The 19,151-nt window shown below is 37.0% G+C and overlaps 1 protein-coding gene across 3 annotated transcripts in view; it reads right to left on the reverse strand.

The window, feature by feature from the left end:
• Positions 1 to 19,151, reverse strand: part of adka (adenosine kinase a) — a 143,363-nt gene that overhangs the window by 56,787 nt on the left and 67,425 nt on the right. For all 3 annotated transcript variants that reach the window (XM_042736933.1, XM_042736932.1, XM_042736934.1), the window contains exon 6: positions 15,280 to 15,388. In XM_042736933.1, coding sequence (XP_042592867.1) covers positions 15,280 to 15,388 — 109 coding nt within the window. The remainder of the gene's footprint in view (positions 1 to 15,279; positions 15,389 to 19,151) is intronic.

Genomic DNA, 19,151 nt, shown 5'->3' on the forward strand with positions numbered 1-19,151 from the left:
AGACTTCTTTCTGAGAAAGATCCCAGGGCAGAAATGCCCCCGCATCACATCCTGATGTGCGTATACCCACCAGCTGTGCTGCTTCAAACTCATATTGAAGCGTATCACGGAGCCCGCAGCCTGGATCCAGCTCTGCTCTCATTAATGGAGCTGTTTGAATATTCATACAGCGGAGCGCTGGAAACTCCAAAGCCAGCCACAGCACCCAAAACTGTAGGGAATCCAGCACTTACCATTAACAGGCCTAATAAAAGCACCACGCCTCCGCAATTGTTATGGGTAATTCTAAGCACTCATTAGTATTTCGGCGTGAAAAGTAGTGCTCATTTATTAATAGAATTCAATTTCTATACAATACATGTGTATAGTCATGGAATTAAACACACCTATGAATACACAGGGGAACAATATGCTTAACTAAGAGAAAATGGCTATGTAATGTTATTTCTAAGAAATGTGATTTAACTCAATAGCAGCCCCTGCTCTCAGGAATGATGATCTGTTGAATCTCTTAATGGACACGGCTGACATCTGAGATACTGACCGGAGCGGGAATCTTGTTCTTTCAGATTGACTTATTCACCCACTTCCTCATTCCATCCCATTTTTGCTTTTTCTGTTCGGTGACTCACATCTTCCAGCAAACCACAGATGATGAGCCCATCACAGAGTGCTCCACGACGTCACCTTGTTATGTCACAGGCTAATAGCTCTTTTAATAGTTTCTTGTCAGTGGCTCCATAAATAGGCACAAGACGGTCTTATGATGCTTAGAGGTCCTGATCTAGGGTGAATACTGTAGGGGTTGCTATTAGAATATGTGGGAGTTTCTTCAACTATGGACATTTTGACCTTTAGATAATAAAGAACACACTTTTCACTCACTCTCTAGTTTCATTTACCTACTAAAAATATTCTGACATTACTGTCCTGAAAATTCCCACCACATCTCATATCATGTATTGTGTTCAGTAGCATCTCGGTGAAATATAATTTAAAAAATTTTTGGAATAAAATATCTGACCTCTTTGTGTTTTTAAGGATAATCTCCTACTGTAGCCAGAATTAACAGACACAGGTAAATAATATTTTTACACTCTTTGCATTACTCGACTAGAAATTCACATGTGATATTTACCTTGATTTCTTTATTTACTGCATACTACATCACATCTCATAATTTGTAGACAAGTATACTTATTTCTAAAAAAAGAAAAGTTTTGAACAATTGTTCAGTGTTATTTTTATCATGAAAAATTAAACAAAAAGTGTGAAAATATTAAATAATGTTAACATAGGGTACAAAAAATATATAGAGGTGTGCAAGGTAGGCATAATAAGGTATAAAATTTTATTCCAAAAATGCTCTGTCATTTAATAACTGTCAATTCCAACTGTGCCAGCCATTTTTTAAATAAATATATACAATTTTCTATTTAATAAACTCCATTTGTATGATGGATTTTCATGGTGTAAGATTGAAAGTCTGGGTTTTGTAGAAGGTTCAAATCATAAAATCTCTACATATTGGCCATTCGAAAAATAGCAAAAAATAAATGATGACGGGAAAACATTTCCAAGACAGTTTTAATGTGACCTTCATACAATAAAAGAAAAAGGTTTTTTTTTTTTTTTTAAACAAACCTCTAGGACATTTAAGTGACTAAGTTGAAGAAAAACCCAAATACAGTCAGACTGAATCATCTTGTATCAGGTTTTTGTTTTAAATGTTTAACCGACAGAAAAGATCATATGAATGAAGGTCAATGACCCATACATGTATTTGATACTCATTGCTCTGCTCCGGCATATCCTCCATGTCCTTAACATGACCACAGCATCCATCCAGGAGGCTTATGGATGGAGCATGTCTTGTTTCTAGGAGGGAGGGTGTGTGTGGGAGTACAGCTGCATTGCTGCTGCCTCTTTCAGCCGGTGCCCTGGAGGCTATATGATGGGCCTCAGCCAGGTGTGCCAGGTTACAGCCAAAAAAACAGCTTGAATTGAAAACAATATACAAATAAATCAGAAACCGCTTGTTAACATCATAGTCCAGAGGAAAGCAAACGGAAAAAAATGATAACTCAGGGCTAAGACATTTCATGTTTCACCGAGCATGCTTCCAAACATGTCTCACAAAAATATTTTATAGGACTAGAAAAATTTTTATAAAGCCAAACATAACAAAAGGTAAAAGGATATTCAGGTGTTTTAGTATACGTGCCAACCAAAAGCTCAACATACGCTCACCCACACCAGTTCACTTCACACCAGCGCTGACTCTCAGAAAGTGAAAAAAGGAGAGAGAAAAAAAAAAGAGCTCTGGTGTACAAGAGAAAAAAATTACTTACAACCTCTTTTGCTTTTTGGAAAAATCTCAGTGCTTAAGCTAAATGCAAGCGGGTCCACATTGGAGCTGTAGATACACACAGAAGAAGGGATTTGTGTAAACGCGCACATCATTACCCATCAACAACTGCACGTGATGTAAAACGAGCAATCGCTTTGAGAGAAGTGCGAATCCCTCCTTCCCCAAACCCCCATTCTTGACATCTGCTCCATGCCCAAACATCTGCACAGTGTTACTCTAACTCTTCTCACACACATTGGATCCGCCAACCCAACCGCCGCCGCTAATAAACGACGAGGTGAATTGTGGCTTTGAAGGGAACTTCATCTCTGCTCTTTGGGGCCCCAAAAGTGCTCATAAATCTTAGTAAAAGACAGTATTAAGCATACCACAGACTGCGTTTTTAGCCGTACAAACACGGGTGAAGAGAAGTCCAGGGCAATACTCTCAGCTTACCCTACGTTGGGTGCCAAGTCTCCGATCGACCCGAGGGGAAGGATTCTAAACTAAACTCCAGAATGAGGTCAATAGAACGAGATATATTCAATGTCATTTAGTGTTTGAATCATTCACCGTGTTTCGAAACGCCTGCCTCATTCAGCCAGATCTCAGCATGCACTTGATACAGTATTTAACACTCTGTGATATTTTATTGATCCTGTCATATTGGAGAACTCATCCCCTTCTCATACTCGGATCTGTGTAGTAATGCGCGAGTCTCAATGCTCAGCGCATTAAAAAACAATCAACTGCAACTCGGGTGTCTCCGCACTTCATCTACTCGTGGCAATTTCACGGCCGCGGCACATGAATGTTTCAGCTGGAGTGTCTGGTAGAGCAGCTATCCCGTGTCTGAGGTGGCGTGAAGGAGGGGTTTCTCAGAGCCGGGTAACTAACCCTTAACAAGAGGCCTGGAGACCTCCAGCAGTATCCACTTATCATCTCTAAATATTAGCCTGACCTCTCAGCCGGTCGCTTCCTCCCCGGGGGCAGGCAGGAAGAGGGGTTTCCATTGGCCGTGGAGAGCACTCCGTCGAATCAAACGCTCATCTAACACGCAACTCCACGAGGCTTTGATGGTTTCGAGTCCTATTCAGCGACAGGAAAGGATTGTGTTTGAAGGAGGTTTACGGCAATGAGCGTGAGAGTGTGTGTACACTTTAGAGGCATCGACTGTGCTCGAGTGCCGTTCCTCTGAGTATGTGCATTTACTGGAACTTTTGGAGAGCACTTGCTTTTCTGAAAATGTCCACGCAAATGTACTGAAACCTGCCGGCCTCACCTGTAAAAAAATATTCATGAAAGGGTCAATTATGGTGCTCGTTGGAGCACACTGAAAGAATAGAAAGTCACAAAATGTTTTGTGATCTGATCACTCAAACCAGATTTGGGCATTTGGACAGTAAAACGCCAATGTTTTGAAAGAAGGCTACATTTTTTGATCAAAAATACAGTAATATCTCACAGTAACATGGGAAATATTATAAATTTTAATACTTTAATAATATATATTTGAATATAAAAAATAATACATATATTATTTATATTATTAATGATATATTATTATTATTATTATTATTATTATTATTATTACATTTTCACAACAAGTTTGAGATCATTAAGATTTTTATGTTTTTTAAGAAAGCTTGATTTATTTGATCAAAAATACTGAAAAAAAGTAATTGTGTGAAATATTATTGCAATTTAAAAAGTAATTTATTCCTGTGATGCAAAGCTGAATTTTCAGCATCATTACTCCAGTCTTCAGTGTCACATGATCTTTCAGAAATCATTCTAATATGCTGATTTATTATCAGTGCTGGAAACTGTTGTGCTGCTTAATATTTATTGGGGCCTGTGATACTTTTTTCAGGATTCTTTGATGAATAAACGTTAAAAGGATAGTGTTTATGTGACACTGAAGACTGGATTAATGTCTGATGAAAATTCAGCACTGCGTCACCAAAATAAATTATATCAAAATAGAAAGCCAATATTAGAAATTGAAATAATATTTTTCAATATTATTATTTTTTCTGTATTTTAAAATGATAGCATACATATTTTAAAGTGACGGCAATGCTACTTCAGTCTTCAGTGTTCAGTGTTACATTTTCAGAAATCATTTTAAAATGCTGATTTGGTCAAGAAACAGAAATCTTTTGTAACAATATAAATGTCTTTACTGTCACTTTTGATTGATTTATTGCATCCATGCTGAATAAAAGTATTCATTTCTAAAGTATTAAACCCAATTTTTTAAATGGCACTGCAGAGAGACAGATGTATCCAGTGAAGAAATGTGACTGAAATCCAATCACAAGTCGTCAAAGGAGATGCCATTATATCAGGTTATAACACACAACCCCATGTGCGCTCACGTCAGCTAATGATGCTTCAATTATACTGCAAACATGTCTCCGCCGGGTAAACAGCCTTCTATCCCCAACCAGCACAAATGCCTTCCTGATTCGCAGCAAATTAGACACATGGCAAATAATACCTAACTGGCTGCTGTTGTGTTTGCACTGTGCATTCATAAATGAATTGGTAAAAGGGGGGAGCGAGGCTAATGGTTAAGATGCAACGTGCGTATAATTGTACAATTAGGCGACTATCATCATGTAGGACCTCACCATTACTGACTGCTATTAGCAAAAAATAATAAAATGGTAAACAGATTATAAGTGCAATATTATTACTAGGTGAAATTGATATATTCATTTAGCAAGGGTTTATGATTAATCTGGTCTCTCCCTCGATACAGCAGTCTGGGCCACAAAATGCTTCCTCTGTGTTGTCTCGTATTTGATGAAGTTTGCATCATTGATTCGGTTATTTTCCTGTTTATTACTATGAAACCGCTTTGAAGCTGTCTGTATTGTATTAAGCACTATATAAATAAAGGTGGCTTGACTTGACTTGTTAGGGTTTCAGAAACATATCACGCTCTCACAGGCATGAGATTCACAGACCACAGAAAAGCTAAACAAGCCATTTCACTGACAGCATGACTCACGCATACAGTATGGCAGATCTCTTTAAGCATGTCCACGTCCAGCAACATGGAGACAGAGGCGTGGCAACTAGGGATAGACCGATATGCATTTTTCAGGGCCGATGCCGATACCGATTATTACAGATCAAGGAGACCGATAACCGATATTTTGAACCGATATGTGTCTAGTGTAAAAATGAAAATTAATGTCAAAATTAAGAATAAAAAGGCCTCTGACAAAGACTCTCTTTAAATTATTTTAACACATCTTTAATTCTGAGAACTGTTCATAATAACAACATTAATATTAATAATAACAACAAACATAAAAAGTGCTGGGAGCATCCATCAGCAGCATTCTGTAAACTAAGTAAAACTTAAAGCAAATTTAAACAGCAACAAATGAACAAATAATGGAAAATAAATGTTATCTATCTATCTATCTTTATATATATATATATATATATATATATATATAAAATAAATGTAATCTATATATATGTGTGTGTGTGTGTGTGTGTGTGTGTGTGTGTTATATTTAGCATTTTATTTGCAACCCAGAATTGCATTAATTTCACACACAACCCATACTGTAATAGTGTTTTTTTTTTTTTTTTTTTTTTAGACTGTTTATCACGGCGATACAAATTAGGAAGTATACAGGACAGCGTCATCCAGAAACGTGCAATGTGAGATTATTGACAATTTACGTTATTAGCATAGGGTTATTAGCAGGGTGCGATTTGTGAAATAAACAGAGGGGGGGGGGGGATGCTTTTGAAAAATTTTATGAAATGTTTTTAATACGACGGAAATTGTATTTAGTGTGATCTCAGTTTAATAAAAACATTGTAAGCCTACGTTAGGCCTATTAATTGTAATGATTTAATGTCCACGGTTATTCAAACAACAAATTACATCGAGAAAGCGAGCAAAGAACACAACGGAGCTTTTTGAAACTCCGAATCAGTTAAACCATTGCGTCGCAAAATGATTCACTGTTTCGATGCGCTTCAATCGGATCGCGTATCGCGAATCATTTGATTCAGATCTGGACGTCAGAGCGGGTTTGCAAGATGTTTTTATCCCCACCGAGGATAAAAGTTATTCAGCAGAGGCAGGGATGCATAGACCAGAAAGGGGCAAATCCCCCCCCGGCAAATCGCACCCTGGTTATTAGTCAAATGAGAGAGCGCGGCCGCGGAGATAACTAAATCAGGAATAGGGAGCTCGCGTCGCGTCAGGGCGTCAGAGCTCGCGCTTGATGCCCTTTCAGCTCTTCAAAATTGCATAGTGGTAATTCTGAATCTGTATGAGAAATTATTTTGCAATCATGTTAGAATAAAGCAATATTTCTCCAAATATGCGCAATTTTTTCTACTAAGAGCCCTAACGGAACGGACGCTGTTCAGTGAAGCTATGTGAACAACACAAAAAAAAAAACAAAAAAAACGCAGCAGACGTGAGTTAATTCATTCGTGTTGATAATCTATTCACAATACAACGTTAAGTTGGCCGAATGGTGAGAGAAGTAGGTTTTAGTTTCACTATCTCAGTGATGATCCGTTAAAGCATATCACTGCAATGGCGGACATTGACCGGGAATTCACAGTATAATAACTGAACGGGGCTTGTCATCATAAATCGATTATATTTAGGTGTTTTGCAACTTCAGTGTAGTGATTTATTGCAACTTCAGGAACGTTTACTGAATTCTTACCTTCGAGAGATAACTTATTGATGTGTGATGATGATCACTGAAGCAGCTCCTGTGCTTTCGGTGTGAGAGCAGAACATTTTCCAGCCGCGCCAGCCGTATTGATTGGCCAGGCTCGTGACTCCCAACAAATCAGACGGACGATGGGCGGGGCTTAGTCTAGGCCACAGAGCGGTGCGCTCTGACTGAGGTGGCTGGATCAGTGCCAGATCGCGCATTTCAAAATAAAATGGTTTTATCGGCAAATCGGTTTTGAAAATGGCCGATGCCGATAACAATAAAAATGCTTAATATCGGCGCCGATAATCGGCCACGCCGATAATCGGTCGACCCCTAGTGGCAACCACCTCCAATCAAACACGTGCATTCACAAATCTCCTTTAAAAGGTTTACAAAGAGTTAATGTAGCCTTGTAAATGACAAAACATCATTTTACACTAAGAAAACATGAACATTTTTCTAGTCAAAATGCACCAATATTTTGATTGCATCTGATATTAAATTGATTTTTTTTTTGACCTGCCTGCTTATATTCACATAAGACGGACTAACTTTGTTTACATTATATTATATTTAGTGCTGTCAGACGATTAATCATGATTAATCACATCCAAAATACAAGTTTTTGTTTACATAATATATGTGTTTGTACTTTGTATATTTATTATGTATATATAAATACACACACATCCATGTATATTTTTTTTAAAAAATGTTACGTTTATATTAAATATATTTATATATGATATAAATTATATGAATATAAATATATACATGTAAATATTTTCAAAATATATGCTGTATGTGTGTATATTTGTATATACATAAATTATACACAATACACACACATATTATGTAAACAAAAACTTTTATTTTGGATGCGATTAATCGCGATTAATCATTTGACAGCACTAATTATATTATATTATATTATATTATACATATATTTTTTACGTTTATTTTTGATGAAAAAATAGATTTAATAATAGACAAAAAAGAGGGAAAACAATGAATATTTTTACTGTTTGTTTACATAATTAATAATAATTAAATATAAGCAAAGAAATCTATCTATTCATTTGCTTATTTGATGCATAAATACATTTTCCAACAAGAGAGAATATGAAAATTTACCTGCAATGTTTTTTTGTTTGTATTATTATTGTTTGTTTACTTGAATAATTACTTGAAAAAATAAAATAATAATAATAATAAAAAATTTAAATAACTATAAGCTAATAATATTATAATGAATATTTATAAGGCTACACATAACTTATTACATTTTATTTTTTTTTATATCAATATTTATCTTTAATAAATTAAGAACGTTTATTCTTCAGCATCTCTGTGAGCCTACACTGGACATGCAGTTGGAGAATGAATAAAATGTAATGTAATAATATTTTAAGCCTACATATAAATGTTTTAGTTAACTTTTTAATAATAATATTTAACTTCAATAAATGAAGCTTGGTTATGCACATTCATTTCTTGTTGTGGTAACAAAGAGAACAGTGAAATTTCACTGCTACTAGTATCGACTACTAAAATACTGGTATTGTGACTACCCTAGTAAGCAGCACTAATTAAATTTCATCGGAGCAATCCAACATAGTGACCAGCCTGCAGTGATGGGGCGGCTGCCAGTCATTTTCTTTCCCTCACTAGCTGGATTTGCATTGTGTGATCTTTCTGGGTGGAGAGGAGTGGGGTGGGGGATACAGTTTGGCGGGCAGCTGACGCCAGATTCAGCTCAAGGTCAGCAGGAGGGCTGCCTGAGTGTGAGCGTGCGTGCGTGCGTGCGTGTGTGTGTGCAAAAGCAGCGATACCTACGTGGGAGGGATGGCATTGCGAGTCACCTCGCTGAAATCATCGGCAGAGCCCTTGTGAACGAGGTGTCATTGAGTATGAAATACAACAAACCCCCAACCCAGTGCCCAATTTTGTTGCCAGGGAACTCTGATGTCTGATTGGTGAAAAAAGGATGAGAAAAAAAAAACACAGAGAGAGGGTGATGGAGAAAAAGAGAGAGAGAATAATGCCACTTCAGGGTGTAGGCTGCCATACTGCTTGCTGTATCAGTTAATGGTCTCTCTCTCCTGCTCTGCTGACAGTATTTTAGATGTAGCTCAACCTGCTTTGTGTGCACCATAGCACTTACAGGTCTGAAAGCTCGCGCTAGGCAAATGCACAATGTGAAAAGTGAGCTATAGATAGAGTTAGAAAAAAAACAGACAGAGAGAGAGAGAGAATTAGTTTTTTTTTTTTTTGTTTGTTTGTTTGTTTTTTTCACAGTTTTTTTTTGTTTTTTTGTTTTTTTCAGAGTTTGAGTTTGTTTTTTATTGGGTGTAGTATCAGGTCAGTGTATTTGGTGGAAATATTAAAGTGTCAAGAGCTCCTATTTTTTGTCGCTGGGCTGCTCTAGAACCATCTGCAGCTGGGGCCTCAGAGGCCCGCCGGGCCCCGCTTTTAATTATCTTCATCTCTCTCACACTTCACCACACCCACTGTTTCTATTTTCTCCCTCCCCCATAACATGACTATGTGCACACCTTTAAATGCTCCTGTCTCTTTAAGAGAACAGTTGTATGTCAGTGCCTTCAGAGACTGTGTTCACTCAGAGCAGAGAAGACTGACACGCTGAGGTTAATACTCAGGTGTAATACACAATACATTTGTGCTTTATGTTTATGACAAGAAGGATGGTTTGGAGGAACAGTAGGCCCATAATAATAATAAAAAAAAAGAAAAGAAAATAAATAAATAAATAAAAAACACATGATCATATACTCAGTTTTTTAATGTAATACTTTATTTAATTTCAGCTTTATTTCATTTCAATTAATGAAAATGCCCTTTAAATTATTTAGTTAAAAATAACAAAACTGGCAAGTTAATAATGTAAATCTAAAATAATTACATGATATAAAATATTTCAAGGCTCCATATAAATGCTTACATTTTGTTTTCATTAATATATTAATTTAAAAAATGTAACTAAGAGCAGAGTTGACTCATATGCTGAGGGTAATGTTCATGTATAATACATAACACATCATGCTCTTCTGATGTTTATGATGAAAATGATGATTTAAAAGAACAGTATGCCTGAAATTTAAACACCTGTGAACATTTATTCACCCAGAAATGTTGTCTCAGATCCGTGTGACTTATTTTTGCATGGAAAACAAAAGAAGATATTTAGCAGAATGTCCATGCTGTTCTTTACATCAGACAATGAAAGTGTATAGAGAAAAAAAGAGCAGTTTAGACATTCAGCTAAATATCTCCCTTCACCATAAAGGTGAATAAATGATGACAGAATTACATTTTTTGTGTGTGTGGACTACCCCTTTAATGCACATTTTGACCATAATTTGACATTCTTACAGAAATCACGACAAAAATGTGACACGACAATCCATGGCGCAACTAACCCTGTGAATGTGCACCGTCTCTGAAATCCATCTCCATTTTTGGTGTGTTTTTTGCAGCTCTGTTCCTGTCTCTCATTACTGCTCACTGAAGAACACTCTGCCTCAGGATTCTGATTTCCTAGCAACAGCCTGCCACCAAACATTTGGCACAAGTTCAACACCCCTCTCTCCCTCCCTCCTCTTCCCTTCCCTCCCCTCCTCTCTTTCTCTTCTCTAGTGAAAAAATGGCTGTTCTGCCTGTGTGCTGTCCTCTGCTGTGCCACGGTGGCAGAGCGCTGCGCTGCCCGGCCCGAGCCTCTATTAACTCTCCTCTCGTCCAATTGCACCCTTCGGTAGCGGGCGCACTGGGAGTCAGCAGCAGGCATCATTAATCAGTGCTTCACCACACAAACTACCTCACGCTAATCTGATTTACAGATGAATGAAACTGAGGAAAGAGGGAGGGAAGCAGAAGAAACGAGGGGAACAACAATCGAGAGTATTGCTGTTAATATTTACAGAGCTTGCAAAGTGGCACGTTATTGATATTCCCCAAACACACTGCTTGGGTTTTGTTATAATTAGAGTAAAAATACAACTTTTGCAATTAATGCAATTTTTGCAATTTTATAGATATATATATATATTTTTTTTACTTTAAATCTACATTACTATATACTTGTTGTTTTAATTTTTATTTAAAATTTACTTGTTAATTTTTTTTTATTTGAATCAAAATGACAAATGTAATATTTACTACAAACAGAAAATATTTTTGTTTTAATCAAAATAATGACAAAAGTAATATATACTACAATTAGAAAATAGTTATAAAATATACCAATATATTAATAGATAAATTATTTTTTTTTTAATAAAAAGAATAGTGATATAATTTTTATATTTATAGCGTCTATAAAATATATAATATATACTAACATATCAATGTAAAGTATATAAATACATATATAAAATTTTCAATTACTTTATTAAAAATAACAATGAAATAATTTGTACATTTAAAAATATACTACATAATGTATAGTAGTCTAATAGTAATATAATATATATATATAATAATGACATCTGTGTGTGTGTGTGTGTGTGTGTGTGTGTGTGTGTGTGTGTGTGTGTGTGTGTGTGTGTGTGTGTGTGTGTGTGTGTGTATATATATATATATATATATATATATATATTATATATATATATATATATACACAGTGTATATATATATATACATAAAATATATGAAAATTGCATTGTTGTAATTATTATATATTTATATATTACATTACTATATATAATGTAACGTGTAATATATACACAAACATATTTGTATTCTGAATCATTATGTGATTAGGTGTGCTCTCCTTGCAGATATTCATAATTAATTTTAATTGCCTTTACTTTGCGGTGATGTTGATTAAGTAGCAGCTGACTAATAAAAAGTTGTGCCCTGAATGTCAATAAAACAAGAACCTGCCAATAATTCAGCATTTCAGTTATGCAGAACCACAGCCTAAGACTTCATTTAACCTAAACCTGTGCCACTATTATTCTTATGCCTTGCAAGCACTGGTATTTCCTTCAGGAAATGCATATCTATCCTCTCAACAGAACACCATCAGGGTAAATTAAAATCAATCCCTGAGGTTAAAGTGAGCGAGTTGCATGGATTCATGTTCACACAGGGAAGTCTTCCACTCTGAACACAAGGTCAATGGAGATTACCGCTCAAGGAGGCCTCCCTTATCACTGCACTGAAGCATGCCATCTCCACTCAGCCCTCTTTAAAAAACAATCTCAGCAAAATGCACCGCCGAGGACTATCGAGCAGACCTTTGCACTTACGATTCACAATATGTCCTTGTTTACCATTAAACGAGTAAATCTAGCTGGTTACCGAGAGGTGCTTAGGTGGAAAATGGAGCAGTCCTGATTCATGCCATGATACGCTACAATTCTAAGGCCATGACTCTGTAAATAGCAGATAAGAATTCTGGCAGTGGACCGGGGTGCCGTCACAATGTGCTATCCCATAATGTCAAGGGAGCTATGAGAGAATCGGACCAGATCTGAAGCAGTGTAGTGTAAGAGCTCTCTAAGGGGATGAGCTAAGGATTGACCACCACTGTATTGTGATCTCACAGATGGGCTCACACGGTTGCCAATTACATGGCAATTACATATTTGCACAGCCACCAATGATAAATCCGGCCTAACTCGCTACAAACCCAGCCAACATATTTGCATTTTAAATGAACTGGGATTTAATTCATCGCTTTTATGCAGAAGACCCAAAATGTGGATGAATTACAGTGACGGTTATCAATATACATTTCCTGTTTCCATTCAGATTCACCAATTCTCCATTTGATTCAATTAGAGCTACATTAACATGATAGACAGATGATATATAGATGATACAATGACAGAACAACAGACAAACGGATTCTATTTCTGAAAGATTCAACTTAATGAGATTAGTAACAACTCAAATGGATCTAGGATGATTTTGATTCACTAAAGAATCTTTTATGAGAGAGTCATAAGTGTCTTTTGTTTATGAATCAAACTTCACTGGTCATGCTGAACATAAAGTAGAAGATCAATCTTAGGATTGTATGACTCAATATATTTACATTTAATGGTTAAATCAAGTTAATTGTTTAAATGACGATCATGATTAATCAGAAAATCTATATTTTTATTAAGACATATGCAAGTAAAGAAAGAGATTAAAAACTTAAGGTCAGCAGAGAAAGAGCGAGACAGACAGAGAGAGAGAAAGAGACAGATGTGGCTTAATGCATAACAAGGACAGACTGGCTGGTGCCAAAGCCTGTGATGGTTATATGGAAGAGGAAATCGCTTACATAATCCTGCGTCAGTTGAATACAGAGACTCTTAGATAACCAGCAGTACTACGAACAAGAGTGCTCAGTTTATTTGATCAACCGGCTTGTTTTCAGTTTCTCAGTTCAAACAATCAAGATCTGATGCCCAGCCAAAACAAGCACCGAAGTCCCTTCAGAAACAAGTGCGTGTAGAACAAAAAGGAAGTCCATAGAGACTTTAACCGCCGAGACCTCGGTCGGTGCTCCTGTCGTGGTCGAGTCGGCTCCCTTAGGGACCGTATCCATCTCCACCTGCTCACCGCTCTTAGACCAGGGGCAGAATTCAGGAAAGTTCACTCCACCATTAAGGTGGGAGAAGATCTACTCCAGTAATGAACTTTCTCTGGCTGGATAATCAATTCTCACACTCCAGGACCATCCCCGGCCCGCCTCTGGCCAGAAAGTGAGAGAGCGAGAACAAGAAAAATATGGGGCTGGAGTGGCTGTGCAGCTCAGCCAAATGCATTAAACATGTCTGTGGAGCGGAGACCTGCAGTGCACCTGGAGAAGCTGCGTTCACGGCTCGGTTTGGACCTGTGGAGGAGAAACAAGGCAGCCCGCTGGGATGCTCAGCACTCCAATCTCAGCTGAAATTTGAGCCTCGGACAAAACGAGCAGGGCATCCACAACAGAAACTATCACCTCTCCCTCAGGATCGCTGTCAAACAAGCACTGCCGAAAAGCCTGGGCTGACAAAACGGGGACAAGACTTTCAATAAACTCTTGAATGTGCTTGCTTGCCTGCTTTCTCTCTCTGCCATCGAGGACAGCTATTCATCCAAGGGCACAGCTTGATGTGGATCTCGATGCTCGGCGGAGTGCCTTGTGCGACTGCACACTTATGCAACAAGTGTGCTGAAAAGAAGTGACGGCGACAACAAGCCGATAAAGCGGCAGAGCCATCAGGGCACTTTCCCATGAACGCCGGCTTATTCAGCCAAGTTTGAAAACACAAAGGCCGTCAACACGCAACGGCTCCTCAATATTCATGCATAGCCTCGAGCTTCCCATTCACCAAACAGCAGCATGATGAAAAACGTTTAATCAGTGACAAAAATGATTTGATTAGAGTGTCACGTTACAATGGCTGCCAAATTGAGCTTCAAAGACTGACTCCTGCTTCGAGGTTAATCACAGTCCTACAATACAGGTATTCAACAAATGATGTCCGAGCCGGTGCGGATGCCAGACTTTCCCTCGATGAATGGAGCTTACAGCAGGTACAGACCCACATGGAGAGCCATCCCAATCACATTTGCAATGCCTCATTAACAATAAGGTCGGAGTGTAATAGGGTCGCTCGTTTCACACCAACCTTGATTATCGGTAATTATGAGCAGTGGCTTTTTGCATCTATCTCTTCTCGAGCTGTGTACTCAGAATTAACCAGCACAGTTGAGTAGCGGAGTGGACGAGTGCTTAGACAAATGTATTTTTTTAAGGGCTTAAGGTAAATGAAAGCATCGGGTCAGTTGGTGACCTTCAGAGTGAATCATCCCACCCCCTCGTGACCTGTCGATCAAAGCTCTCGACTCTCACAGGTCAAAGAGCAGCGACTGCGCTTCATACTCCATCCCCCATCTTCCAGTACCAGTTACAGCCCTTCGGATTTCATGCATCGTGGCAGTGTAGGGATTGGAACAGAAGTTACATACTCTAGATGACAGTGTTTCTACCATTAGATCACAATTGCAAACAAACACACATCCAAACAAAATCTCTCATCCTTTATCAAGAGGAAAAAAGCTGCACCCTCTGCAAACTGATTTTTCTGAGTTTGGCTCAGAGAAGAATGAGCAAACTGCCAACAACTTGAAAAACTCAATTTTAACACTTCGCATCATGTGGTGACAAACTGCAAAAAAGGCAAAAGTGTCAAGAGAGGCATTTCTACTTACAGCGATGTAGTAAACTTGGGCTTTCTCAACAAGTTTCCAGTTCTCTGCCAGATCGAGGTGTTTCTCCTTCTTGTAGCAATTAGCGGCTGCAAGATTTGCAATAAGAGACCTAACAGACAATAAAAACACAAAACTACAGTCACTGTCAGAATATAAACGAGGGTCAAACTTTATATTCTTCAACCAAAAAATGTACCTGAATATTGCATAATGGTGTTACATTATGGAAAAAATTATTTCCAGATTTCATAATTTAAAATTAAATTAAAATTAAAAACATTTAAATAAATATATTTTTTAAAATATTTTATTTTATACATTGTACAATATTTAATACATTTCAAGAGTAGTAGTGTGAAACACATCAAAAAATAAAAAATAACATGGGTTCAGTTAAAAAAAAAAATGTTGGTGGGCATCTAAAAAAAAAAAAAAAATCCAGCAAGACAAATGGTCCAGCAAGATAAAAAGAAAAAAGAAAAAAGAAAGTAGTTGAATACCTAAAATAAAATGTTTCACAAAATGTATTTCTCTCCAGAAGGTTTTGGAGAAAAATTGTATCTTTAAATTATCATCATTATACGACCCAAAGGCACGGTCTATTTCTCATAACAATAGTGCCCATTTCCTTCTCTTAAATGGCTTTAAATGAAACAAACCACATAATGTGGTTCAGAAACCGACTTCATCTTCAGGGTGATTGTGTAAATTATGTAGCTCCTTCACTGAGTGAAACTTGCTGCTGCTGTAGCTCTGTAAATCGCTGTAGGCGGAATACAGCTAACATATGGACTATGGTTTTCTAAACAGCTGCTTAGTGTCAGCTCTGCCAGAATTAAATATCACCACACTTTTTTCTTTATTTCTCTTCTTTTTATTTAAGTGCAAATGCCTTACAAGACCTTTCCCATAAATAAATGAACAAACAAATCAATAATGCAGGAGAACTGCAAACGTCCACCGGGACTGCTGTTTCTCCATTAACCTCCCGGTGGTCCTCGTATCAACAAAAACAACTAATTCCACTTTGAAAAACAACTACTCTCATTATTCACTTGTTACTGAGAGGATGCGGTCCCAACAGGCCAGCCGCTACAATGAAGCAGCATTAGCCTTAGAGAAGAAACACTGCTATGCACAGTCAGGCCACAAATGAGAATCAATAGACCTGCAGTTATGGCTTTTGGAGGAAAAGTGAAGAGGTTTGATAGAAAAGGCAGACACAGAGAACTTATGAACAGGTGCATGCTTGTTAAAAAGGCTTCAAGAGAATAGAAATGTAAATCATGTAATCAGAAATATATACACACACATAATATATATCAAAAATACAGAAAACAAAATAACAGTTTTCTATTTTAATATACTTTAAAATATAATTTATTCCTGTGATGCAAAGCTGAATTTTCAGCAGCATTACTCTTCAGTGTCACATGATCCTTCAGAAATCATTCTAATATGCTAGTTTATTATCAGTGCTGGAAACTTAATATTTTATTGGAACCTGTGATAAAAAAAAAATTCAGGATTCTTGCAGAAAGTTAAAAAGAATGGCTTTTATTTCAAATAGAAATCTTTTTTTTAAATCTGAAAAAAAAAAAATCTTATGTAATTAATCACTAATTACAGAAAGAAATTTTATGTATTTAAAAAAAAAAAAAAGTCAGCCGATAACCAATGTGGTACCAACATATTGTTCATCTCTACCATGTGTATCCACATCTAATAAAACAGCAAGCCTTCTTGACAAAAAAAAAAAAAAAGCATCTGATTGTAATTTTCACAGAGGAACATGCAAGATGCTGATCTGACACCCTCCGGCTTGATGTCACCATGTTAATCAAAATCAAATCCATTAAGGCATAATAAGCATTTGGAGTGACAGAGTCACGCTGATCTGACCAGACAGATTGTGTCGGACTCTCCTCCACGCTATCATTACGGCTCGCAGTAAGGAAGGGCAGAGCTCTCGCTGCAGGCTGTAGACCCGTGACCTCTCCCTCTCTCCTCAAACCGGTCTGAAATCAGTGGCCTTTTAACACCGTTTCTCGTCTGGCGGCTGAGAATAGGTGCGCTACGTAGCTGGAGGGAGAAAGTATCGAGGAAGGTATTGATCAAACCGCTTTCAGGCCTTGAGCTGCAGGTCTGCGAGTCTCCTGTAATGAAAGGGTCTGCTTTGACAGGTGAGGTGCTAATGAGAAGAGCCTCATAAGGCCAAGGCTGACAGCTCTACAAGCCGCTGCTCTTTCAAACAGTCTCTAATGCACAGCCTGCTCACACTAACTCTATGACAGTCTAAACAAAGAGACCAGCCCTCATAAATCTCCTTCTTGAATTTAATATCTTCACTGGTTACATGGGACCTTTTAAACATATATTATTTGACTATAAGTATGTGTACTCCAAGGTGGTCTATAATGCCTGGAGAACACTATCTGTTAGTATTTGCTTTCATAAACACTCACTCAACATCAATTCTGATACAGCAAATGCATAAATCCACAATAAAGAGACCAGGATGATCTGCAATGCCTGTCATTTGCCAGCTTGGCTCAGAGAGGACACACCTGTGAGCGGTTGCTTACGTACACACACATACAATAGTTTTGTTAGCAGCTCTGATTAAAAGGCAATAGCATGGCTGACAACATGCAAAACAAATGCAGATCACCACCTGAACGATCACGACTGCCTCAGAGGAGCATCTATTATTCAGCCGATGTCACTGACACCGGTGCCCCTGCAGATGCATGCTTTTTTCATTAAAGGAACAGTCCTGCCAGAAATGAAAATTATGTCATAATTGAAGTGTATGTTTTTCAGTGAATCCCAAAATATATTTGAAGAACCCCGAAGCACATAAAAACAGTTTATAGCAACCATAATTGTCAAGCACCAAAATATAGTTTCCTGCACTACTACTATGCAGTTATGTGAATTTACAACACGAAACATACAGTCTGATTTTTGAACAAATCGACTCTTTTAAGCCAGTTCTTTCTAGGGAATCAAAATATGAATCAGCCAATGTGGTTATTGAATTAACCTCATTTACAAGACTCAACAAACTGAACTGAAAGATATAAATTTTGTCATGTCTCATGTGTATATATATATATATATATATATATACACACACACACACACACACACACACACACACACAACCACAGTAGGTGGACAACCAGAATGGGTATTACCGCCGCGACGTTAACTGCAAGTCAGTCGCCTGTTAAAATCATTCGCGAAACTACCGCCAGGTGGCGCAAAGGGACGGATTGCAAACTGACAGTAATTGTAAAATGTTGGTTTGTAAATGGAGATGAAAGGACAAAGTAAAACAACAATAACATTATAATATAACATTGTAACATTCTTAAAAACCATTAGAAAATTTACAGTGAGTTTATTTCAACACGTGGGATAGTCTTAGGCTACAGTCTACACATCAAAAATTAAAAGAAAGACCTTTACACAAAGGCTCTTACTGCATGCTATTGTTATTAAACAGTCATCACAAATATAGGCCTATATATATATATATATATATATATATATATATATATATATATATATATATATATATATATATATATATATATATATATATATATATATATATATATATATATATATATATATATATATATATATATAAATATTTAAATACACAGATTAAAAGCTAAATGTCTTCATTTCGGTTCATTCTTGGTTAAAAAAAAAAAAAAAAAAATCCTTCAGGCTCCATATGCATAGCGAAATGAGAAAGGTCTGTCATTTAGAAATAATTCTTATTAACTCTGCTATTATTCTTGATTTTTCAAACTGCTAACACTTTGCATTTTCGAATTATGCCTTTACTGTGTGACCAA

This window comes from Cyprinus carpio, chromosome B13 (genome assembly GCF_018340385.1).
Source record: "Cyprinus carpio isolate SPL01 chromosome B13, ASM1834038v1, whole genome shotgun sequence".
NCBI lineage: Eukaryota > Metazoa > Chordata > Actinopteri > Cypriniformes > Cyprinidae > Cyprinus > Cyprinus carpio.